The sequence below is a fragment of the Propithecus coquereli genome, unplaced genomic scaffold, assembly GCF_000956105.1.
Source record: "Propithecus coquereli isolate 6110/MARCELLA unplaced genomic scaffold, Pcoq_1.0 Scaffold5, whole genome shotgun sequence".
Lineage (NCBI taxonomy): Eukaryota > Metazoa > Chordata > Mammalia > Primates > Indriidae > Propithecus > Propithecus coquereli.
Window position 1 is genome coordinate 16609152 of NW_012150840.1, and position 25383 is coordinate 16634534.

At 45.6% G+C, this 25383-nt stretch overlaps 1 protein-coding gene across 1 annotated transcript; it reads right to left on the reverse strand.

Moving 5' to 3' along the window:
- Positions 1 to 5236: 5236 nt before the first annotated feature.
- Positions 5237 to 24698, reverse strand: ANGEL1 (angel homolog 1 (Drosophila)). The gene is made up of 10 exons (XM_012656300.1): positions 24526 to 24698; positions 21335 to 21910; positions 20190 to 20419; positions 19681 to 19750; positions 18653 to 19086; positions 16325 to 16451; positions 15925 to 16035; positions 8768 to 8837; positions 8116 to 8279; positions 5237 to 7364 (listed from the first exon to the last, which is right to left on the reverse strand). Exons 1-10 carry the CDS (start codon positions 24587 to 24589, stop codon positions 7204 to 7206), a joined length of 2007 nt encoding a protein of 668 aa, XP_012511754.1. The 5' UTR covers positions 24590 to 24698; the 3' UTR covers positions 5237 to 7203.
- Between the last annotated feature and the right edge of the window lie 685 nt (positions 24699 to 25383).

A 25383-nucleotide genomic window follows, 5' to 3' on the forward strand; every position in this document is an offset into this window, starting at 1 on the left:
GCTCCTTCCCCGGAGCCCTCCAGGGCGAAGGAAGCAGGGCGAAGCCCTAACCCCGCTTGCTGTGTGCGAGGGAGAGGGCTGACCCCCAGCGGACAACCCCAGCACTCACCCTTCCCGAGCTGAGCCCTCAGGCCTGTGGTGACACCACAGGACATAGCGGTGCTTTTTAATTTATTTTTAACTGTTTTTCATATGTAGCAACCCCTCCTCCCCTCCTGGGCATGTTTACACAGGCTCTGCTCCCTGGGGCTGGCCTGGCTGCAAGGTTTCTGGGGAGGCAGAGAGGCAGGGACTTTGGGGCCTTAGTCACCATCCATGGTATCACCTCATCTCATGTCCCATGAGGGACAGGGGCCTGGCTGATGAGACCCCAGCGCCCCCTGGCTCAGGACTGCCTTCCAGCTCCTCTGCCCCTGGGCGTGGGGCCTGCTGGCTGAGGAGGGGCCAAGGGGAGATCAGAGAAAGCTGCTTGGGGAAGTGGGCCAGGCTGGGTCGTGATTGCAGGGTCTCCCCAAAGCCTGACTCCTTGCGCTCAGTGCCAGGGATAGAGCAGGGGAGCTGGGCTTAGAGAGCCTTCCTGTGCACCTCCCTCACTGCCAGGCCTCCCCCCACGGCCTTCCCGCATTCTCGTGTCCCCTCCACCCACCGTGCCAGCCAGCCCAGCCTGGCTTGGGTGCGGCCAAGTCGGGAAGCAGCAGCCCTGTGGCCCCACCGTGGGATGGTAAAGCCTGGGTCTGGGGTTTTGAGGAGCAGAAAGAGCCGAGAAGTAACCATGTCACATTGCTAGCCCTTTCTGTCATCTCATGCCCCCACCCCTTCCCGCTTGGCCTTGACTTCTGGCTCTGGGAGTCGGTGGCATTCTGGCTGGTGGAGCGCCCAGAAGCCTGTGCGTGTGTGCACCGGGGTCTCCTGCCTGGAATGATTTCTGGCTTGGCCCACCCTCTGCACTGTGTCCTTGGCCGCACTCAGGTACAGGGACATGTGTGCTGGGCCCAGTGTGCTGGTTGTGTGAAGGGCAGGAAAGAGCCCGCTGAGGAGCGCGAGCGGGGAGTCTGCCCGCCAGGTAGCCTCCCTCCTCCCCAGGCCAGGCAGGGGTGCCATGGTGCTCGCTGCAAGTCCATCGGTGTTGACCCTCTCACTCCATCTTGGTCCTCCGGAGTCCCAAGTTTTCCTTCTTTGAGTCTGACGAGAGAAGAAACCCGGGCGTGCTTCACCTCCAGGGTCAGTGATGACGGGCCATCTCCTCCCTTAGGTTTGTGCTGGCTGCAGTGTTGTACTAGACTGTTCTGTTCTCATATCAGTATTACCCCCCCCTTCACTTTCACACTTTGTCTCATTCCTGTTGTCACTTTCCCCTGTGAGATGAATAAAGTCTCCCCAGCTCCAGTTGCATGGGCTGGGCAGAAACCACAACACGTAAGCCCTGTCTCCTTTCCTTTGGGACCTGGGGCCCCAGCCCACTCCCACCCCACAGATACCAGCCCCACTGCTTGGGAAGTGCCTGACCTGAGGGAAGGGGAGCCTAACACCAGGCAACAAGAAACCTCTCAGGCCCTGCAGTCACGAAACTTCTGGGGGCCCAGGCTTTCATCCTCAGGCGGTGAAGCCACTTGGTTCTTATTAACCCTGGTCTCCCTCACACGGCGGGCCTGGCCCCCCGTCTGCACCCGGGATGCATCCCGGAGCCCTGCTCTTCCAGTCCTGCTCCACAGCAGTCCAGGGACAAAGGAGAAAGGGGAATGTTCTTCCAGGAGATGAGCTTATTTCAGGAAACCATGGCAACAGGGGCCGGAAGTCCCATCACGGTAGCCAGTCCAGAACCCATAGTGCTTAAAGCCACAGCTCTGGAAAACACCTCTAGGTCCACCCACCACCCCCTTTCTTCCTCCCCACTGACCTTCCGGGCTCTGGACCTCTTCCCACACTTTAAGACGAGCCCAGAGAGTTGAAACCAGACTTGCATGGAAAATGTCCTTTAGACACCACAGCATGTTTCAGCCTTAACCCTTCCTCCCCACGCCTCTGCTCTCCTTTCATTCAACTTAAGCGTAAAACCCAGACTTGTGGGAGGAGGTAGGACACTTCCTACTTCTCATTCCTGCCAATCCCCATGAAGTCCTAGCTAGAAGTGTCACTGAGCAAGCAAGACTCCATTTCGGTAGTGTGGTGGTGACCAGGGGGCGGGGAGAGGCCATCTGTTGGGATCCATGAACATCTGGGACTATATACCATCAAGTAGAAGCAGTTTTATCATAGGCTCACTTAAATCCAGCTAAAACAATACCCAACGAGAGCCCTTCAAAAAAGGCAACCAGCATTTGTGAATACCTCGGATTGCACACCCTTTCATAAAGGCAGTGTTGGAATCGCATTTAAATTCAGCTAAAACGATAACCAAATAAAGGGCCTCGTGGGCAAGCTTCAGCGAGAGGGTCTCATACACGGTGGACTCCAGCCTGCTCTCACACAAACAGGGCTGGGTAAGTGCTGGGATGAGAACCCGCGTCACGAATCAAGCAGGCTCATCATAGACGCTGCTTGGCCACTTGCTTAGAACGTAGAAGTGACTGTCAATGCAGACTCCTGGCAGGATCAGAACCCAGCTTGCGGCAGGTGGGGAGTTACCTCATTTCCTGGTGTACATTTCTGTGGGGCTCACTGCACGTACTTAGGCACATGGCTAAACTGGGTGAGACGTTTAGATGTAGGTGGCCCTTCTCAGACCTTAGAGAACTTCAACCCCTTCTTCAGGGCTGAGAAGGCCCATCTGCCAGGATCTGGCATTTTGACCACTACTGTGGAGGGCAGTGGTGAGAGGAAGGAGTTGTCATACCAAGGACCAAGCAGACTGGCCCAGATGTGGGCTGTCTGGTAGCCCAGTGGGGTGAGGGGAGTGGCTGTTGAGGAGGCCTGGCAGGTTGGTGGAGATGGGTCACCTCAGGTCAGCTGGAGGGTCAGCACTCTGAGCCCAGCCCACATGACAATGAGCACGCAGGTACATGGACTCCCTCTAACCCCTACGCTGAAAGACTTGGTTGTGGGAAACACGAAACCTCCAAGAATCCAAGTGTAGACTCCACTCTTCTCTGCACAGCTGGCTTAGGCCCCAGGCCCTGGGGTCACAGGAGCTGACTGCAAATGGGGCAAAGGGCAGAGTTCCCTTCAAAACCCATGAAATTCACCCTCTCGTCACCCCAGCAGATCTGCACCCCTACAAGCTCTCATCTGGCTGGCCCTTTCCTGGAACAGTTTTATCTGCGCATTTGCTAGGGGGGAGAGGAAAGGAGAGGCAGGATGCCAGGGTGTTGGGAGCCCAGAGCCACGGGGCAGCGCCCCCTGGTGGAAATCGGGGGTGGACCCTCTTCCTCCTGGGAAAAGAGAAGCCACACTGCGTTATGCAGCCAATCAAAGTCCAACCCTCCAGTAGCAGAGAATGGTGAATGGTGCTACCACAGGCTGAGAAAGGCTGGGGACGGGGGAATGAAGACAAGTGTGTTAATGGGTACACAAACACATTTAAAAGAAATAAGTTCTAGTATTCGACAGTATAGTAGGGAGACTATAGTTAATAGTAATTTATCGTATATTTCAAAATAGCTAGGAGAAGAATTGGAATGTTCCCAACACAAAGATAAATGTTTGAGAATGGATATCCTAAGTACCCTGATTGGATTATTACACACTATATATGTGGATCAAAGTATCACATGTACCCAAAAATACATACAACTATCATTTATCAATGAAAAATGAAAAACAAAACAATCCTCCAGTTTGTAGCTACATCAAAGCAGGAAATGGAGAGAAAAATAAAAACAGCAGTGGCCTTGTTGGCCTCTTCCCTTTTTGGTCTCCAGCTAGAAGTGGCCTCTGAGCTCCCTTCCCAGGCCCCCGCCCCCACGTGTGTCTACCTTGCAAGATAATCTGTCTCTTCTATCCCCAGAAAGGCTTCTGGGGAGCTTGGGGCGGTAAGAAACAAAGCAAAGGAGATGCTCAATTTACAGCTCTGGGATTTGTTTCCTCAGATGTAAGGGTAGTATCTGAACAACACCTCAACTGCCACCTCCCAGTGCCACGGTCCTCGCCGGTGGAAGCGGAAGTGCCGTGCAGATGAGAAGTGACTGACACCACCAGGGGGAACCCTCCGTGCCAGGAGAAGGGTGTCTGGGGCCGCACCTCAAAGCTTTGAGCTTTCAAATATTTCTCAGCCCGTGGGCCCAATTGTCCAGCCTGGCTGGGGGGAACTGTGCACCCCCAACTCCTACCAATGTTTCCCTGAAATTCTTAGCACCCATTTCTTGCCAAAGCCCAAACAAAGGGATTTCAGATCTGAAAACTCCTCGCAAGTAGATTATTACTTTAGTTTTCATTTCACCAAGGGATGTGACCTGCAACACAGAGGTTAAGTAACTTACCTGCAGTCACCAACTGACCAGGCCAAGATGACGAGCAGTGTTCCTAAGCCCTGGCTACATTTTCTTTCTACTGCATCAGGTGGGGCAAGAGGCCCCCAGGTAGCTTTAAAAAATTCAGGTTCCCAGAGACTGATTCAGAGGCCCAGTGTGGGGTCTGGGATCTGCTCAGGTAGGGCAGAAAACCACACCTGCCTTCAGGGCTCCCAGTGGGCATGTGGGCTTGGCTGGGCCTACCGCACGGGGAGGCTGGAGGAGGACTAAAGTACCAGCAGAGTTAGGCCCAAGAAGGAAGAGACATTCTTCCAGCGACAGATGGCCAGAGCTCAGCCCTGGCTCCAGAATGCAAATGAGATCAGAAATAGACGGCTCGGCAAGAGGCATCTGCCACACGCACCGTGCCTCATGCAGCTGCCACGGCTCTGACCGGGAAAACACACATCTCATCGCACTTTGCACACGGACCCTCCTGAAATGCAGTAGGCACTGGGGGCGGTGTGGGGGGAGCAGATGGCGTAAGGATGAAAAGCAGTTGAAAGCTATTCTCTCGCTTGGCGAGGACGGCGACAAGAGCTGTAGCCCGACAAAGGGAGGGCAAGAGGCATCGCTCAAGCCCTGTTCCTCCCAGGCCTTGGAGCAGCTGGAATTTGCCTCAGTTAAGAGAAGGAGATTACGACAAATTTCTCTGTTCTAGATTTAGGTCTTGAGACCCCACCCCAGGATCAGAAGCCCCTCAGGCTCTTCCTCTCTGCCCACCTCATCCTCTAGGCCCTCTCTTGAGGACCCCGTGCCCTTCAGGATCCTAATAAAATGACCAACAGTAGTGGGGGGAAAAGGTCAACCTTTATTTGGAAAAAGAAAGTTTAAATGGCCATTTGAAACCCCCATTTCATTTCTGAAACAGAAACAAGTAAAAAAACAAGGAAACGATAATCTGTTAAGCTCCTGCCCTCTGCCATCTTTAGCCATTTTTAACTTGCATTTCCCAGCAGAAGACAACACGGTTGGGCCCCGGTCCTAGGAATCAATAGGGAACTGTCTTGAGATCATCTCAGGAGGTGCCCAGGGAAGAGACAGAGTGAATGGTGGGGTGTGGACAGGCAGGCCTGGGGCTCAGACAGGCACATGCCCAGTACCCAGGAAACAAAATTTAAAAATAAACACACAAAGAAAAACAAATCCCCCAGAACCTAGGCATGGAAAGCTCATAACCATGAATGCAGCAGAATTCGAGCTGTGTCTTTGGCTTTCAAAGATAGGAAAGAACATTGACCTCTGGTTCACTGTCCCTAACTCAAGCCTCTTAGCCGCCGTCTTCAGTCCCATTGTGGAAGTCTGGGTCAAATCTACCAGGGCTGGTGGCTACTCTGAGTTAAGGAGATGTGGGGAGGGGCTGGCCCAGGAACACCCCAACAATGAAAGATCAAGGTATACACATGACAGAGTATGGGCTAGGGAGCCCCCTGAATAAGCTAGGGTACCCCTGTGTTAAGAGAGGGAAAACAGAGGCGGCAAACAGCTGAGGCCTTGCTTGGACAGAGCAAACCCTCAAACACAGCCACCCCAAGTTCCTGGACCACTTTTTGCCCAAGGCTACCATTCTGCTGAGATGGTTTGGCCTGAGCTAAATACCAGGCTATTATAGAGATTAAAATAGAAGGGAATGGGGGAGGCAGGAGGCAGCAAAAAGCAAAAACTGGTAGGAGGAGAGGAACAGAAAACTGCTTCCTAGGTGTACAGAGGAAAGAGAACCAGCCCCTTAGGTCTCGAGTCCCAGCTGAGGCAGCTACAGAGCCTATCTGCTCTTTCCCCACTGGGACTCCTACCCTTGCCCCATTTCTGTGTGCTATAGAGTCCAGTGAGACAAGAGTTTCCTGAAGGTTCTTTTTCCATCATCCTTAAAAGAGTTTTAAACCTCACACCACTAACCCAGCCCACTGAACCCCGCACAGGGGTTCAAACTTCTGCCTCCCTCAGGGCAGCCTGGAGAAAGGGATAAGCCTTAGAGAAATCATGCCAGGTCTATGGGAAGCTCTGGGTTGGAAGGTACCTCTGGGGCAGGTAGCACATCCCCAAATCTGCTGGCTCCCGGCTGTGGGGCCCATTTGTTCCCAGAGCCCATAGGATGACGAGCCTGCCCTGCTTGGCAGGACAAATGCCTAATGGAACACAAAGGCTAAAAGGAGAGACGGGCCCATGCCCTGCTGCTGCCTGGCAGCACAAAGCCACTGGGTCATGCTCTGAACCTGCCCCTAGGCCTACAGCCCCAGTGTGGAAAGTGGGCTGGTCAGAGGCAGGCATGGCTGTGCAGAACAGTCCCACCCCAAGAGGACGCATACACACTACACACATCTCACACGTGCATGCCTGGCAAGAAGGCCGGGCCCAGAGGTCATGAAGGCAGGGAGGAGGTCGGGTCAGAAGGTACCACTAAGAAACGGCCTGAAAGCAAATAACCAATGAGATCAATAGCTCCCACAACCCTGGTAATTAAAAATCAAGGGGGAGCACTGGATACATGGAAGGAAGGGGGAACCCCACTTCTGCCTCTCCCAGGGCCACTGAGTGTATGGCACAGATTAGGAAGAGGTTTGGGTGGGGCAGGGACCACAGGCAAAGAACGTGGACAGGCCTGGAGAAAATCTAACCATGGGAAAAAGGGAACAAGGAGGGGGAGGGGAGGGGACGTTAAGTTTCTTGGATCTAAGTTTCCAGAAGCATGGGTTATTTCCACAGTCTCTGATCCAGTGAGCTCTTCTGGAAGAGAAGCTCTCTTCCCCTGGGAGCCCCATCACGAAGCGGTGACATCCATCCCAAAGCTGGCTAGCAGACAGAGGTGGTCTGAAGAGCAGAAGGGGTTGGGTAAACCATTGGCAGCCCAGAGAATCTCTTCAGAGAGGAGGGAGAGACGGCCCAGGAGCTTCAGCGTTCCATCTCCATACAGCCTCTGATCTGCAGCACAAAGCAGCAGCCAAGGGTAAAGCAGCCACAGCCACGCAGCACAGGCAGGCAGGGACAGGGCCCTCTGGGAACTATGCCTTCTGTGGGCGCAGGCTGTCCCGCCCCCCTCGCCTCCTCCTGCAGCCTCTGGGGCAGGAGGCTTCATTTTCTCAGAGACACTCCCTGACAATATGAATGAAGATGGGAGGTTCCGGGGAACTGTGGCAAGCTGGGGAGTTGCCCACCCGGGTTCAGCATTATGAGATCTTCTGATTGTCTAAGAAAAGCTAGAAATCTAGCTTTTTGATATAAAATCTGATTTTTAAACATAGGCAATCAATTCAAACATTTTAAAAAACATTCGTTAAACAGTATAGGCATGGGGCTGGGAGACTGCTACACTGTGACTACTGGTATGGGGTGAGGAGAGAGGAAATAGGGTCTCAACCAAGTCCCTCACTAAGTGGCTGCCACCGAACAAATCCAATCACCTCCTGGAGCTCTGTTTTTACCTCTAAAATAGGGATGGAGAATGACTCTTCTACCCACCTCTTTCTAATGCTACAAGGATAAAAAGAGAGAAGGCAGGAAAGTGGCGTATGGGGAAAATGATGAGGATGACCAGTGCCAGGAAGGTATGAAATCTGCCCCTTTGCTGGTTGAGTCCCAGCAGCCCAAGCTATGCCACCAAATGCCTGACCTACCATTTGCTGTTCCCAGGGACAGGGGTGACTTCTAGGAACCCAGGATCCCCCAGGCTTACCAGTTCTGTTCCCATTCTCGTAGGACTCAGCTGAGAAGAAGATGTAATCCACTGTCGTTCCCAAACCCAAGGGCATCGTGGTGACCTCTGGGCGGCCATGCTGGGGCAGGAAGTGCGTATATACTGAGGTCAGGTGGAGGCAGTGCTGGATGGCACCTGTAGTCCTACAGGGATGGACAGGGAGAAGTCAGTAGACAAAAATTACTAAATTTTCCCACAGTCACTTTCTCTGTGGGTTTTATAAAGTTTTTTTTAAGGGATAATCCCAAATGCCTCAATCGCAGTAATTCCTTCCCATGCTAATGAGAGGGTGGCAGGCTCGGCTAAAACTAGCCTGGAACCGGATACATTTATACTGAGACCCCCTGACATCCTTTATTCCTCACTCTCCTCTTACTACTCAGTAAAATAACCAGTGCACCCCTGTCCGTGGGCCTGGCAAAAGAATGTATAGGCTCTGCACCTAAGAACATGGGTGGGTCACCTCTGGCTTCTGCATACCTGTATGCCACTCTGTAAGCTTAGCAAGTATTAGGGAAGAGAGAGCTTAGCAAAAAGCGCTCCCCCAAATCAGCCTTAGGACAGCCAGTGGGAATCTCACACCCAGACAGGGACTGGACTGAAAGCTGAAGGGAACTGGAGAGAAGGTTACCTGGGGAAGTGAGGCTCAAGCTCAGATGCGTCTTCCTCAAGGACAGACTCGGCCCAACCTGCAGGTCGCTCTGTGGAGGACCAGAGAGAAAAAGGTTTTCTCATCCACAGACAGTGAAGCAGAGTCAGAACCTCTCACCCTGAAATCCCTCTCAGACCCCTGACTGGACTGCTCCAGAAGGATCAGAGGGGAAAGGGAAAGAGAAACAGCTAGGAGAGGAAGAAAACAATAAACCAAAGTCAAAAACCCAAGGAAGGCAGTTACAGAGGCCTCTAACATAGACATCGGCTTCCTTGGCTTACCACTTTTTTTTTTTTTTCTTAGTATGTTTTTTTGGAATAGGTCATATAGTTATATGATACAAAAATCAAAATGTAGAAAAAATAACAGTGACATTTCTCTCCCACTTGCCCCCTACCACTCAATTCCCCTCTCCAGAAGTAACCAATTGCTAATTCCTGGTAAATTTCTCTAGAGATTTTCTACCATATACCATCCATTATGTGTCTGTATATATATATCTAGGTATGTATGCACACACATAAATACATACATACACATGTGTATATATAAATATACATACACCCATATATGCACACCAAACACTCACTTTTTTTAAAAAAAAAGATACAAATTACCAATATCAGCAAGAAAGAGGGAACATTACTACAGATCCTACTGACATTAATAGGGTAACAGGGACCAACCCTTAGGCAGACTGACGAACAAAACAATACTCAAATTACTAAAATGAGAAAGAGGGGCCATCACTACCAACCATATAGAAATAAAAAATAAACAACTACCAGGCAACAGAGCAACATCCTCTCTTAAAAAAAAAAACCTACAAGCAAATACTATAAACTGTATACCAACAAATTAGATAACTTAGATAAAATGGACAAATTCCTAGAAAGACACAAACTTCATAAACTGACTAAAGAAGAAGTAGAGAATCTGAATAGTCCTATAACAAGTAAAGAGATTGAATTAATAATTTAAAAACTTCCTACAAAGAAGAGCCCAGGCTCAGATAGCTTCACCAAACATTTAAAGAAAAGTTCATACAAATTCTTCACAAACACTTCCAAAAAATAAAAGAGGGGGAGATACTTCTTAAGTCATTCTGTGAGGTCAGTATTTCTCTGATACCAAAACTACATAAAACATCAAAAAGAAAACTACAGATCAATATCGCTTATGAATATAGATGCAAAACCCCTCAATAAAATACTAGCAAACCAAATCCTACAAAATATAAAAATGATTATATACTGTGATCAAGTAGGATTTATCCTAGGAATGTAAGCTTAGTTTAATATCTGAAATCAATTAATGTGATATATCATATTAATAGAATATTTAAGGACAAAACCACATGATTATCTCAATAGACAAAGGAAAAATATTTGACAAAATCCACACCCTTTCATGATTAAAAAACACTCAAACTAGGAATAGAACTTCCTCAACCTGATAAAGGGAATCTATAAAAAACACACAGCTATCATATTTAATGGTGAAAGACTGAAAGCTTTATCCCTGAGATTAGGAATAAGACAAGGGTGTCTGCTCTCACCACTTCTACTAAACATTATACCAAGAGCTCTAGTCAGGGTAATTATGAAAGAAGAAGAAATAAAAGGTATACAGATTGGAGCAGAAGTAATAAACACTATTTCTATTTGCAAGATGACATGATCTTAAACGGAGAAAATCCTAAGAAATCCACTAAAAAAACTATTAGAACTAACAAATTAGTTCAGCAATATTGCAAGATACAAAATCAATATACGAAAATCATATCTCTATACACTAGCAATAAAGAATCCAAATACAAAATTAAGAAAACAATTGCACTTACAATAGCAGAATAAAATAATTAGGAATAAATTTAACAAAAGTAGTGTAAGACTTGTGCATTAGAAACTATAAAACATGGAAAGAAACAATAAATGGAAGGATATCCCGTGTCCATCGGTCGTAAGACAAGATTGTTAAAGTGGTGATACTTCCTAAAGTGATCTACAGATTTGTAGATCCCTATCAAAATCCCAACTGCCTTTTTTTGCAGAAGTTTACATGCTGATTCTAAAATTCATATGGAAATGCAAAGGACTGAGAAGAGTCAAAATCCTTCTAATAAATAACAACAAAGTCAGAGGACTTACTCTTTCCTATTTCAAAAGTACAGGAGTCTCCCCTTATCTATGGGAGATATATTTCAAGACCCCCAGTGGATGCCTGAAACCACAGATAGTACCAAACCCTCTATATGCACACCTGTGATAAAGTTTAATTTATAAATTAGGCACAGTAAAAGATTAACAATGAAATGGAACAATTTTAACAATGTACTTTAATAAAAGTTATGTCAACGTGATCTCTCTCAAAATAAATATTTTTGAACTGTGGTTGACCATGGGTAACTGAAACCAAGGAAAACAAAACCGTGGAGGAGGAGGGACTACTGTATACAAAACTATAGTAATCAAGACAGTGTGGTGCTTACTTTGGCAGCATATATACTAAAATTGGAATGATACAGAGATTAGCATGGCCTCTGCAGAAGGATGGCATGCAAATTCGTGAAGCATTCCATAATTTTTTCCTTCTTCCTCAAAAAACAAAAACAAAAAAACAAAAGAAGAGTGTGGTACTGACATTAAGGATAGACACAGATGAATGGAATGGAATGAAGAGTCCAGAGACCCACATATCTGTGGTCAAATGAGTTTTGACAAGGGGAGAGATGAATGGAAAGTGACTGCTAATGGGTACACAGTTTCTTTTGTGGGTGATGAGAATGTTCTAAAATTAGATTGTGGTATGGCTGTACAATTCTGAATGCATATTTTAAATGGGTGGATTTTATGACACGTGAATTTCATCTCAGTGATGCTGTTTAAATAAAAGGAAAAGGGAATGCTATGGACAACTTCATGGCAATAAATTTGAAAATTTAGATGAAATGAAATGTTCCTTTATATACCTTACATTTTTCCTGTCAAATTTATTTCTATACTTTTTGTTGCTATTACAAATAAGGTCTTTTTTTATTATATCTTTTAACAAATATATCAGTATTTTTACATATGAATACTACTAATTTCTACATATTAATCTTGTACCCAGCTACTTTCCAGAATCACCTCAGTGCTTGATGCTGATTTTAGTTCTCTTGGATCACCAGTTATATATGATATCATCAGCAAGTAATAATTTACCCCCTCCTTTCCATTTTCACACTTCTGTTTTCTTACTTATATTTCTATTTCTAATTCTGTTGGCTGGTATCTCCAAACACAGTTAAATAATAACAGTGTCATCCTTGTCCTGCTCTTAACTTTAACAGGAATGCTACTAGAGCTTCTTTTTTTAAGTAAGATGCTGATTTGGGAGCTGAGATAGATACATTTCAACAATGTAAGGAAAGATCCATTTTTTTCCTTAATTTAAGAGAGTTCATTTTAAAAGAATCCAGAATAGAAGCTGAATGTTAACAAATGTCTCTTCAACATCTTAGAGAGGATGACATGGGTTTCATATATTTTAATAGATTTCATATATATGCGTGATAAATTATATTAATAGATTTCTCAATATTGAACTATCTTTATTTTTTAATAAACTCCAATTTGTCATGGTATATTGCTCTTTCAATGTGCTGCTAGATTCTATTTCCTAATCTTCTATTTAAAATTTTTGCATCAATATTCACAGATGGAGAATATTAGAGTCTGTAGTTTTCTTTTTCTGTGTAATTACTGTCAGGTGCTGGTGTCAATATACTTGTTTCATAAAAACAACTTGGCCCCTTTCTTCCTCTGTGCTCTGTAACAACTTAAATAGTAAAGGAATTATAAGTTCTTTAAAGGTTTGAGGACATTCCCTGGTCAATCTGAGCCTAGTGTATTGGAGGGACTGCATCTCTGAGAATTTTTTCTATTATTTTTCCCCCATGGTAATTAGTCTATTTAGACAATCTTCCCTGGAATCAGTTTTAGTAAGTTACACTTATATACCATCTAAATTTTCAATTTCTTTTACACTTAATTGAACAAAAAAACCTCTTCTTATTATTTTTTCTTCTGCATCTGGACACTTGTTCCTGTTCCTTCCCCCCGCCTTAAATAGGATGGGCTTATTTAATGGACAGCTGTTTCTCACGCAAACAACCACTCTTAAGAGTTTATTAGTTCTTCTATTTTCTAAATTATTCCCATTTCAATCTTCTTTTCTTTTGCTTTCTTTCCATTCCTTTTTTCTAATTTCTTGAATCGGATGCTTAATTTACTTACTTTCATCCTTTCATATCTATTTGTATAATTCAATGATTCTAAATATTCTATTTATTAATAAGTCTATGAATTTTCCACTGAACACTGGTTTAGCTAATCCCACAAATATATGGTATTTTTGTTGTCGTTTTCCAGATACTGTGCGGTTTCAGTTTAAATATCCTCCCCATCAAAGTTAATGACACAGTCAAATTGGCATGTTTTGATATGCATAGTTGGGTTGGATGAACTAGAAATATTATTTGTTAGCATATCCAGACAGATCCTCTAGAATAAAGAACTCCCACACTATGATCTCCTTGTACTACACTTAAGTCTTCCACTCACGGCCTTTTAAAAATAAGTATAGTTTTTTAGATTTGGAGTCTTCAAGAGATTTATCAGAAGCCTGTTCAGCCCCAGGTGGGAGCACTGAACAAATGAAAGGGCATGTTCACGGTATGTGGTGAATAGGTGTGTTTACCCAAATCTAATCCCAATTTTGTAAACAGTACTGTTATCTTGCACTGTTAGTGAGCTGGGTAGTTCTCCCTATAGAACGGGTCTTTTCTACTTACAAAGTGATTGTCAGTACGTGTCTTAAAGGTTCTTGGTTTAATTTTGTTGTTGTTATATTGAAATGCTTACTTTTATGTTTCGTTCAAGTACATCACTGATTTAAATAACTTATTCTTTAGATGAAATTGCCTACGTGGGATCCCGTTACTGTTTAACTTTAGGATTTTGTTATCTTAAAACTTTGAGCCACTGCTCCCCTGCCTGAGCCTGACTGATACAAGCATTTATTCCGGTTCCTGCATATGCTAGTTGCTCAATACAGGGTGGCCATCACTATTATCATTGCTATCCGCACAGCTGTAATGATACTTTAGCTTTGCAATTAACAGGGTATTGAGCCATTGATATGTTCACTGCTCTATGCAAATTGCCAATTCAAATTAAATTCCTGTAAGAAAAAAATAAATTCAGTGTTCACCACCAGTTCTTTTACTACAGTTATCCCAGCTAGTGCTTAGTTGCCTTCAGTTATTCCTCTAGTAGTTTCTTCAAGAAAGGCTGTATAAAATGCTTGAGCCATACCTTCTTTCCTTGAGCCTTGATCCGCTGTCTTCTAGAGTCGGATGTAATGTTAAGAAGTCTGAAGTCAACTGAGTACCATTATGTTTAAAGGCAGCTCAACCTCCTGGTGCAACTGCCCAAAGGATTCTTTTATCCTTGATTTCTAATAACTTCAACAGGATGTCTTAGTATTGATTCTCTCACATCATTTTTTTACTGAGACATGATATGTCCTCAGTCTGAAAATTCAGATCTTTTCATTTTGGGAAAATCTTTCTTAAATATTTAAATACTCCTTTTGAGCCATTATATTGGTTATCTTTGTGAACTCCAATAATGTGTATTTTTAATTTCCTTTATCTTTTACTACTTTCATTTTCTCTTTAATCCCTTTTCTCCTTTTACTTCTATTTCATTTTGCTTGGTTTTTTGTTTTGTTTTGATTTTCTGACTCAGTCTCTTGCCTTGTTTTCAGCAGTACCTATTCCCACTTGTGCTGCATTTAATTTTGTCTTCATTTTTTGTAATTTTTATTCCACTTCTTTTCTGAGCTCTGCAGCTTAAATTTCACCTCCTAAAGTCTTGCCAGGTGTCTGAACTTATTTTATAAAAGCAGTTACTTTTGTTTTTGTGCTCTTCTTTTATAAAGGCAATTGCTTCATTTTTCTATTCACAGGAAAATAATCATAATTTCCATATGCTTCAGGACAGCAATTTTTAATCTTTAAAGTTAAGTATTTTTTTATCTGCCTCTTGTTTTCCCATTCCTTCCTCTTTTTTTTCTTACAGTATCTTAGTACAGATCCCATGTTGTTCCTTTCGGGCAAGCCTAGCTTTGAATTAGTTGAGGTTTTTCTGCACCAGCGACTTGTACAAAGTTTATATAAGGGAACAACTGGGTATGCATTTGAAGTATCAGGAATCTTCCTTATGATACAGCACTGTGTAAGAGTCCTTTTAATCTTTACTCTTCCCCAACTGAAAGAGATATGCAGCTCTGTAGTATGTCATCTCCCCTCTACCACTTGCACAGACTGCTTAATGCAAATATGGCTTGATTCCTTGATCAGTCCTTCCTCCACTGTCTCTCAGGATCAAAACAGGTCTAGACACTCTCCTACTGCCACCTGTGCATTCTATTCTTGTTGAAAAAGCAAAGGATTTTCATTTTGTGCCTCAAGGCACACTCCTCACTTGGAGAAATGCACTCTGCTGGTTCTTTGAGATCCATATAGCCCCACAGATAAGTCTCTCCAAACTTCCTCCAGCACCCCTGCATGATCTCCTGTACTTCTTCTGTGTTGTGGTTTATGGTTTCAGATATCTTCAGATCTCCTACTTTTCCAAAGATGGAGCCTGAATTTTTTCCCATATTCCTTGTTGCTTTGGACTGGTTTCAGAGACACGAAGGGGAGAATGTCAAGTATTCAATGTGGAAGTTCTCAGTAGGATCAACTTTTTATTACAACAGTCACCGTATGATTTTCAAAGTCCCATCATGTGTATCTTCTCCCTTATATATACTTTTTAAGCCTAAAAAGGTTAAATGGTTTACTCAAGGTCTCAGAGCTAGTTAGAATCCAGCTCTCTTGATTCCTGGTCCAGTGCTCTTACCACATTGCATATCCATGCATGCCTATGGCCACCAAACTCAACTGACCTTCATTCTATGTCTACTTATTACCAAAAGCTAATCTCTAAGAATCCTATCTAGGAAAGAGTAGAAAACCACATAACTGACAAAGATCAGGGGTGAGGAAGAAAAAAAACCAAGAAAACAGGCTTAGTTTCTGTTACCTGGCTTAGTATCTGTCACTCCTTCCATGAGAACCAGCCCCACTGGTCGCTGACAAGCAATGTTGCAGAAGCGAAAACGTAACAGGAAGTCTCGGCCATATTTACGTCTCTCTGTAAACCAGGAAAAGCCACATATGTAGTGAAAGAAAGGAAAAGGAGTCACATGCTGAGACCCCCTTAGTACCAACAAATAAAGACATAAAGGAAGTCTGGCTCTAATGACAAGATTTTCCAGCAGCAATAATTTAAAGTCCATTTTAACGGGTGACAATGGAGAGGACAGTGAAAAAAAAAACAGGAACTTGCTAAGAGAACTGAGGGGATCACACTTTCTCTCGTCATTAAGGTGCCAGCTTTCTCCCAAAACGGACATAAAAACATGAATGTGACACATGCTCACCTGATCTCTTGGGGTGACAGGAGGTGACATACTGACAGCAATCAGTGATACCCAGGGAGCTGGGCCACAGGGGGGCCTGCAGCTTCCTCTGGTAAAGCTGGTGGGAGAAGTCCTCCTGTCCAGATACCTGCAAGCAAAGAGCAGGGTGGGAATGAGGAAACCAAGAAAGAAAAAGGAAATAAGAGCCCAAGTTTTGGGACATGTGGACAAATACAAACACACACAATCACACACTACACACACGGTATAAGCAAGCCACATGAGTCTCAGGGGAAGGTTAAAAATAAGGAGCTAATTTGACCACTACTTGTTCACTAGAAACTGAAATGTCGAGACAGGAATGAGAATTAAAAGAGTAAGGTACGTGAGTCAAGGAGAATAGAATTGCAGGAATGTGTGGTTCCCTAAATGTCACCTCAGAAAAATCTACACAATTCTCCACAGGAAATATCAACTCTCAGGGGTTTTAACTTGCAACAGGAAAAGGTTTATCCTGATCTTTGGATCTTCTAGATCAAAGTCTAATATCTTGAACCTATTATTGGGAAACCACAGGGTCAAACCAAATGGGAAATGCACCAAAGCACTTTACCGTATTATGTCACCATCCTCGGTCAAAGCCAATGAGCAGCCTGGGAACGGACAGAACGTAGTAGGGGAAACATTCGGCAACATCAGTCATCTGCACATCTCCAACATGTGTAGCAAAATCCCCTTTATTGCATTTAACAACAACAGATATTTGAATGCCAAGAGACACTAGCTAAGTGCTGGCGATAGAGCGGTGATAAGACATAATGCCTCTGCCCTTCATAAATTTTCAATATGTAAACTGAAGTAAAATAGACCTGGAATTTAATGGCCATTAATAGCTGTGTGACTTTGGGCAAATTAGTTAACTCTCTTGGGTTCAATAATCTCTACTATAAAATGGGATAATAATACCATGTACAATTTAAGAATCTTAATACTAACCACTACCAGTTGTTGACTGCTTCCTTTGAACCGGGTCCTGGAAAACACTTTACATGCATTATTTAATCCACCCAAAAACCAAAAAACACTTCTGAAGCAGGTTGCGTTTTATCCCTGATGTACAAATGAGGCAAATGGAACTTAAGAAAGTTAAGTAACCTGCCCAGGGTGGCAGAGCAGGGATTTGAACCCAGGACCGTCTGGCGTCAAAGCAAGTGCTCTCATTCACTATGCCAAACAGTGCCTGTCACATGGCAGGCACACAGTAAATTCTTCTTCCCATTCCCTGAGCTCCTTGATTATAGCTCCTTCAGTGCAAGACGATGTCTTTCTCTGCACACTTGGCAACTAGGACATTGCTGGCACTTGAGTAACCTCATTAACATAAATCCCAAAGTGCTCAACAATAATTCGATCATTTTGTGTCCTTTTTCCCCTGTGCCTTGCCAGAAATTAAGCAATAGGTTGGATCAGTAGGGTCAAAACTGAGGAACAAGAAAATTTAGTGACATATAAAGAAATCAGCACAAGCTGATTAAACTATGAGATATCTAACCTATCAGCATTCAGCAGTTAGAAGGAATAAGAAAGATTCAAATTATTGAGCAAAAAAAAAAACAAGCTACAAATGAAACATACAATAGCATATTACCGTGTTTATAAAATACACGTTATAGATTACCTATTAGCTGTTATAAGCAATTACAGTATAGTATTTGATGGCAAAAGCTCTGGGGCCAGATCATCTGGTTACAAATCCTGGCTCCACCACTAACGACTTGCATAACCTAGAGCAAATTACTTGTCTGCACCTTAGCTTCCTTATTTACACAATGGAAGCGATAATAGAAATTATAAAAATTTAAGTTAATACATGTAAAGTGCTTAAAATAGTCCCTGGGACACAGTAAGTGCTTAATAAATATAAATTTTGATTACAATAACATAGGAACATAGATATCACTGTAAATGTATAGAAAACAATCTAGAAGATGGCCACCAAACTTAGAACAGTCGTTCCCTGACTCTAAGAGGAGAGGGTAGGGAATGTAAGTAATAAAGGAGGCTTGTGCTTTATTTTATAATGTTTGAATTCTTGCAAGTATGTACTTATGTATTACTTGTGAATTAAATTAATGATAAAAACACAAAGGATTCCAATATGCCAAAGTACTTAAGAGTTCCTGGCTTCCAGCCTTGGGCACAAGCTATTCAACATAACAAGAAAAAGCAGGAAGGAGCCAGAACAGGTGTAACTGAGGTTCCAGGCCACAGAAGCAGCCACTGGATGCCAACACCTGAATCTCTCCCTAGACCATGTTCCGACCCCCACAGTAGCTTCTCCCACTTCACCTTCCAGGCTGGCATCCCATGGTACTGGAGCTCTCCGTCCCTGATGAAGTTGTAGAGAGGTGAATCAGGGACAGAATTCAGGTCCCCGCACAAGATGATGGGGCAGTGGCTGCCATCTGACAATCTGGCCACCTTGTCCACTTCTGCCAGGAGAATGGCCATCTGGGCCAGCTTGACGTCACCCCGGCGTGGGTTATAAAGGACGTGGGTATTTGCCACGCACAGGGGGGCCACTGAGACTTGCCCCAGGCCTTCTGGGACTAGTGGCTGCAGCAGCAACACTAAGCCCACGTTGTCCCGATTGAGGAGCTCCAAGCCAGGCCGGAAGTACTCCACAGGGCTGGCGCAGAGCAGACGGAATCTGGTGGGCTTGTAGCAGATAGCACAACCATCCGTTTTACACCCAGTCCTCCTCTTATAGAAACAAGTGAAGCCTGCAAGGAAAACCCCACCAAGGAGCTGGGTCAGAGTCCTCAAAGCCTGAGTATCTTCCAAGCAGCAGTAGCAGCCCAGGTGTGCATGCCTAAGGCATTGTTCCTACAACTTGTTACAGGGAGCCACTCTTGCCACTTCCTTGGCTACTCAGAGGTTCCCTTACAGTTGTAACCAAATGACTGAGGGGCTGGAAGGGGCTGGAGGGAAGGAAGGGTATGCGGCAATATAACATGATAGGAATTTAACAGGACATGGAATCTGAAGTCAGACAAGTTGGAATCCTAGCTCCACATCTACTACCTTTGTAGCTTTGTAATTTTAAGAAAGTCACCCAAATCTTCAGAACTTCAGTTTCCTCACCTGGGGTAATAATACTCAGTCTCATCACATTGGTTACTTTAAGGATTCAATGGCAATATAGGTCAGAATTGCTTTAGAAACTGCAAAACTTTGCTTTCTCACCCACACATAGAAGGAGCTAGCTCACAGGTGAGACTGAGGGTTTACTAAGAAGAAAAAGATGGGGTCTTCAGGAGAGAGTAGACAGGGCTGTAGGAAGAACGGCTGGCAAAGATGCCAGGGAGCTGCATTACCCATCATTCGCAGAGAAGGCTCCAGCTGCTCCCAGTAATGATCTTCCTGGACTTCCTGGAGGCACAGGATCTGGGAAATTGATAAGGCAACCAATCACACCAGAGTGCTAGAATGTGACTCCCACCCTCGAGGAGCAAGCACAAAAGCCAGGTGGAAAGCTGCTGCAGATCTCAGGTAGGGTCACACTGAAACTTCCCACAGGGCTCACTCTTCCCAGTCACCAACAGCAAGAAGAGGCCCAGACTTAAGCTGAGGAGACCAGATGTGCGTGCTGGATTTTCCTGCTCCTTGAATCCCTCAAGTCTCCCTCCCTGCATAAAAGGGCTGGAAAGTGCACACCTAGAGAAAGTCTTCTCAGCATCTGCCAAAAACTCATTGACTCCAGGCAGGCCTACGCAGGACTCCAGTGATTTGAACAACTATGGGCTTGAACTCATCTTCTAAGAGCATTTGGAAACAGCCTAGATCCAGCAGCAATTCAAGATGGCAGTTCCCCCTCTTCACTCACATCGGGGTCCCAGTGCTGGAATTCCTGCATGAGGTTGGAGAAGCGATAGTTCCAGTTGAGGATGTCCGGATGGCAATGCAGATAGAGCTCTGAGCTCTGCTGCATCAGGTCCTGAGCCAGGATGTTATAAGACATCAGAGTGAACTGGAATTGAGGGCCATCCCCTGCCTCCAGGCCCTGAGCATCTGGCTGGGTGGTGGAGAAATCCTCCCATTCTCGCCACAAGATTTCTGCAAAGGGGTTGGAAGAACAGTTCCATGACAAGCACACGTTATCGAGAGGCACTGCCGTCTCCACTCCTGACTCAGTAATAGTATGCCTGAAGTTCCTTTTTCCATCTTCCCTGTCACCTATCCCTCTCCGTGGTGATTTGAGCAGCACTCTAAGGACAGTCTTCAGACTAGATGGTACAAAGCCAGAGACAATCTTGGCCTATTCACCACTGTATCCCCAGCGCCTAGCACCTCATAGATGCTCCATAAATATTTATAGGTTGATAATCTCTCACTTTTGATAAATCCATGACTCTGGAGAATCACTCAGATGGGTGTGCTTAATAGTCACCTGAGGTTAAAGAAATTTCTAGAGTAATTTCAGCCTTGGGTGTTTTCTGACCTCTAAACCTGGAAAAATCCGTGGGGCTAGAGACCACAATGTGTCCCCCATCTCCGCTATAGCATATGGCAGCATAGCAAATTTAAAACCTATTTGAGCCACATTACTCTTTCTTAAAATTTTAATGGACTCCCAATATGTAACACAAATAAAAGAGTTATTCCAGTTAAGGCAGAGTAGAGGCCCTGAGACCCCTCCACTCTTATCCCCAGAAAACCCTTGGGTCACCTTCAGAGAAATGACAACATGGAGAATCAGAGCTAGGGTCTGGCTTCAGTTCTTCACTGCCTAGCTGTATAACTTTAGGCACATCCTGATACCTCTCTGCACTGTGATTATTTCATCTGTCAGACCTTGGGGCTGGATGAGATGATCTGTAAATTCCCTCTAAATATGACACTGCAAGATCTGCAGAAAAAGCAGATTGCAATGGCAGAGCTCCCTACCAGAGAACCTTCTCTTTATCAATGGTCTGCCCACCCCCGAGACAACATGCTGCCCTGGCTAACTCAGCCAGCTATCAGACTCACCATGATAGGGTATTTCCATTGGGGGAGGCTGCAACTGCCCCAGGCCCTCAAAGGGCCAGAGGGGAGCCTCTTCCTGGGGCATACGCTCAGGTGCTATGCTCCAGGCCACCACTGCGGGGTCCTCTTCCCATTGCTCTGCAGCCAGCGCACTCATTGGGAGAACAGCACAGTCTGCATACTGAGGGGCCGTCTGCATGGGGACAGCTGCCCACATGGGGCCCTCAACCTCTGGCAGTGGCTCCTCTCCTAGCATCTCGGGGAAAGGCTCATCCAGGTTCTCTGCTTCCCGCAGGTCACTCAGCTGCCTACTGGACCACTTTTCCTCTGAAGCAGCATCCTGTTCTCCAGAATTATCCATCAGAAGTGCCAAGCTGCTCTGGGCGAGTCCCTTATCTGCAAGGGGACCCTCACTTGCAGTTGAGAGCACCTGGTTTGACCCTTCTTCTCGCCACTGCTGCAGCAGGCCCTCACACTCTTCCTGGTCAGGGCCCCGAGGAGCCATGGCAAAGTTGCCCTCTACCTGGGGGGACGAGCTCTTCGCCAGGAGGGCATTTTTTCGACATGTGAAGAAAGCATCTGAGGAAAGCCAAATACCAGATTATAAGAAGACCCACCCATACTCTTCTCCCAGCTAGACCATAAGCCCCATATAAGCAAGAACCATATCTACCTTGCTCATCATTACACCAGCACTGAGCCTGCACACCTTAATGCCTGGAACATCATAATCACCCTCAGAGCAAAGTGTTTACTATGTGCCAGGCACTGTTCTAAGTGCTTTATAAGTATTAGCTAATTTATATGGTAGAGATTTGATCAATATTCAGTGCATGAATAAAAGAACACCATCTCAAGTAATCTAGAACACAGATGGGCACACATAACCCCTTCCCTTTTATGTGAAGGTTAAAATTACTATTAACATTAACTTTCTGGTTCTAAGAACCACATTACACTGGAAGCAGCACTTGACTATGAATCGGAACTGTAGGTTATAGTCTATCACTGAAATAACAAAACTAACTGACCTTGACCATTGCCCCTAGTCAGATGGAGTTACTCTTGACTGTAAAATGGGGACAAGAGAGGTGTGAACCAGATAATCACCAAGAGCTTTTCTAGCTCTATAAATTCTCCAATTTATAAATGCATTCCAAAAGAAAAAGTCCTAAAGTACATTCTCAAAATCTATACAATTTACTTCTTAGCAAAGGTCACTGAGCCTCTTCTCAAAGCTATTTATTCTACTTATCTTCTCAAACTTCATTATCCGGTTTTCCATTCCACAACACATGAGAGGCTGTAAATTAGAAGATGCCAACAACTGACAGTAAGAGATAGCTGTCATCTCTCTGCTATAGCAGCCACAAATGATAGCTAACAGGTAAGAAAGCAGGTGGAAAAAACTCTAAAATTAGAGTCCCCAAAATCTGAGTACAGTATTTTGGTGAAAGCAAACAACCCCCACACACTATTTACCTACAGCACAAGTGACATTCATGATGTTGACCCTCAATCACTTAGAGATTCATTTTATTGGCAATTTTTTTAAAGGCAAGAAAATCTTCAAAATGGCTCAAATATTGAAAGATGGTTCAAATATCTTGTTTATGGCCTATGTATATTTACGTTCTCTAAACGAGTGGTTTTCAACAGGGGTGATTTTGCCCTCAGGGGACATTTAGCAATGTCCAGAGACATTGTGGTTGCCACAACTGTAACAGTGCTACTGGCATCTAGTGGTTAGAGGACAGGGATGCTGCTGAACATTCTACAATACAATGGACAGACCCACAACGAATGACCTGGCCCAAAATGTTAACAGTGCTGAGACTGAGAAACCCTGCTCTAGACCCATAGGCTCGGTTGCTGGCCTTTAGTCTCACAGGCCTGCTAATTATCTGCCCCTTGAAACATCCTCTTATGTATATGAGATAGCAGAGGTTCTATGGTTTATATGCATAAGGTTAGTAGCTTTCAAATGTGGTAGTTCTTCAGTTTTTTGTTGGTGGTGGTGGTGGTGGTTTGTTTTTCAGCAGAATGCTTTTATTTAAAAAAAAAATCTTATCTAGAAACCAAATATATAATTTAAACATAAATGGGACTACTTTAACGTGTGGGTGGGCAGGGGGCCTCCTCTGAGATCCCTAAAAATTACTGGTCTGGAAACCTCTGGACTAGTACGCTATATCACTAAGATTGCCATTATGAACAACGTTAGAGCTCCAGAAATGATAGCAACCTAGTTAAAGGAATATGCTTAGTTCTCGGGAAACAATTACTTCTGTGGAGTGTCCCATTCCTCATTAATATGGACACATGAGATATTCCTGAATTCATTGAGTATCTACTAGACACCAAGGCAGTGTGTTAGCACCAGAGATAGAGGCAACAAAACAGATATGACCCTGGCCTCCTGAAGCTTGCATTCTAGTGGCAGATACACAGTAAAAAAAATATATTTAAAATACTTTTATATGGAATATATTATCAATTACACACACACATTATGTAAAGTTCCAGAAAGGAAAAACACAGAATACACAGTTGGAGCCCTTGTTTCTAATAAAGTACTTCTTGGTCCTGCCCCCCAAATTGCAGGAGAAAAGTCTGGGTGTTCTGTGGGATCTCAGACCAACACTGACAACAGAACAAAAAGCGTTTGTTTTTCAACCAAAGGCACTAGTGAGAGAGGAACGAGAGCTGACAGGTGAGTTGTGAAGTTAACCAGGGAAGACAGGTACCCCCGGGACTTCAGCCCACAGCCCTCCCAGGGCCGACCCACCTCTACCTGCAGAGAATTCAGGCACTCGCCTTGACCCGGAGTTGCCATCCCTCCCCGACCCCCCAGGGCAGTGACTCAGCCGGCCCCACAACCTCTCTGCACCCCTAGGACGAGAGAAGGGTGGCCCTGCCCCATCCGCAGCCCCCCTCCACATTAACCGTGGCCCGACGTCACCGGACTACAGGTGTGACGAGGGAGCCGCCCACGAGGGTCGTCGGCCAGGCCCAGGCCTTTTGGGGTCAGCCGGGGCCCCGCGGGCCAGGGGCCAAGGACCGCCTCCCCACACCTTGGCACTGCCCGGGGGACGGTCCGAGGCCCGGCGCACCGCACGCTGCCTCAGGCCCGCGGAGCCCCGCAGAGGTGGGCCCGGGCCGGGCTCCTGCTTGTCGAGATGCGGGGCCGGTACCTGAGAGGGCGCGGAAGAGGCGCGCGGCCGGCAGCAGCAGGTAGCACAGGCATGACGCGATCATCGCCGGCGTCGGCCGCCCGCAACCCCTCCTGGCCGCCGCCCGCAAGGTCTCCCACAGCTCGGCCCCGCCTCCGGCCGCCCCACGTGGCGCCGCCGCGCGCGCTTCAACAACAACTTTATTGGGAGCGCGGAGCCGCGGGGGAGCTCGCAGGGGGCGGGAGGAGGCGGTTCCCAAGGCAACGGGCGGGGCCTGGCTCCCGGCCGCCGTCGACGCGCCGGGTTTTAAAATTTAGTGCCTCGCTGGAGGCTCCACAGTATTACTCAAAGTTCACAGTTTATTCCCACTTATGCTGCTAACTAGGTGTCCACCTTGGCATCACCAACTAGCCTCTTCCGGCCTCAGTTTCCTCATCTGTGAAATGAAGGGCTGGACTTTGTTTAAGGCTCCACGTAGCCCTGATTCTATAATCTACGCTTCTCGGCCCAGAGGAGAGGGAGCGAGTTCTTCCCCATTTTCCCCTTTTTCCTGCCTCTACTGCCTTCCCCAGCTCAGATTCGAGGTCACAAATAGAATCCTCCTTTGCTTCAGCACCTAAGATTTGGTCTCCGTCCCCACCTGTTCCAAATGGGCCTCCTTTTCCCTAATCCGGAAAAAAGGAGGTGTCCCATTAGTAAGAGAGTCAAGAAAAACACCTCCAAGGGCCAGGGACCAAGTCTGGCTGGTGGTTTGTTTACCTTGAGGCATCTCCCTAGCGCCTAATACAGTGCAGGCACACAGCAGGGACCAAATAAACCCTGGTCGACTGGTTGAACCAAGCAGATGTCACTAAATGAAGGCCAATTTTCCATCACTTT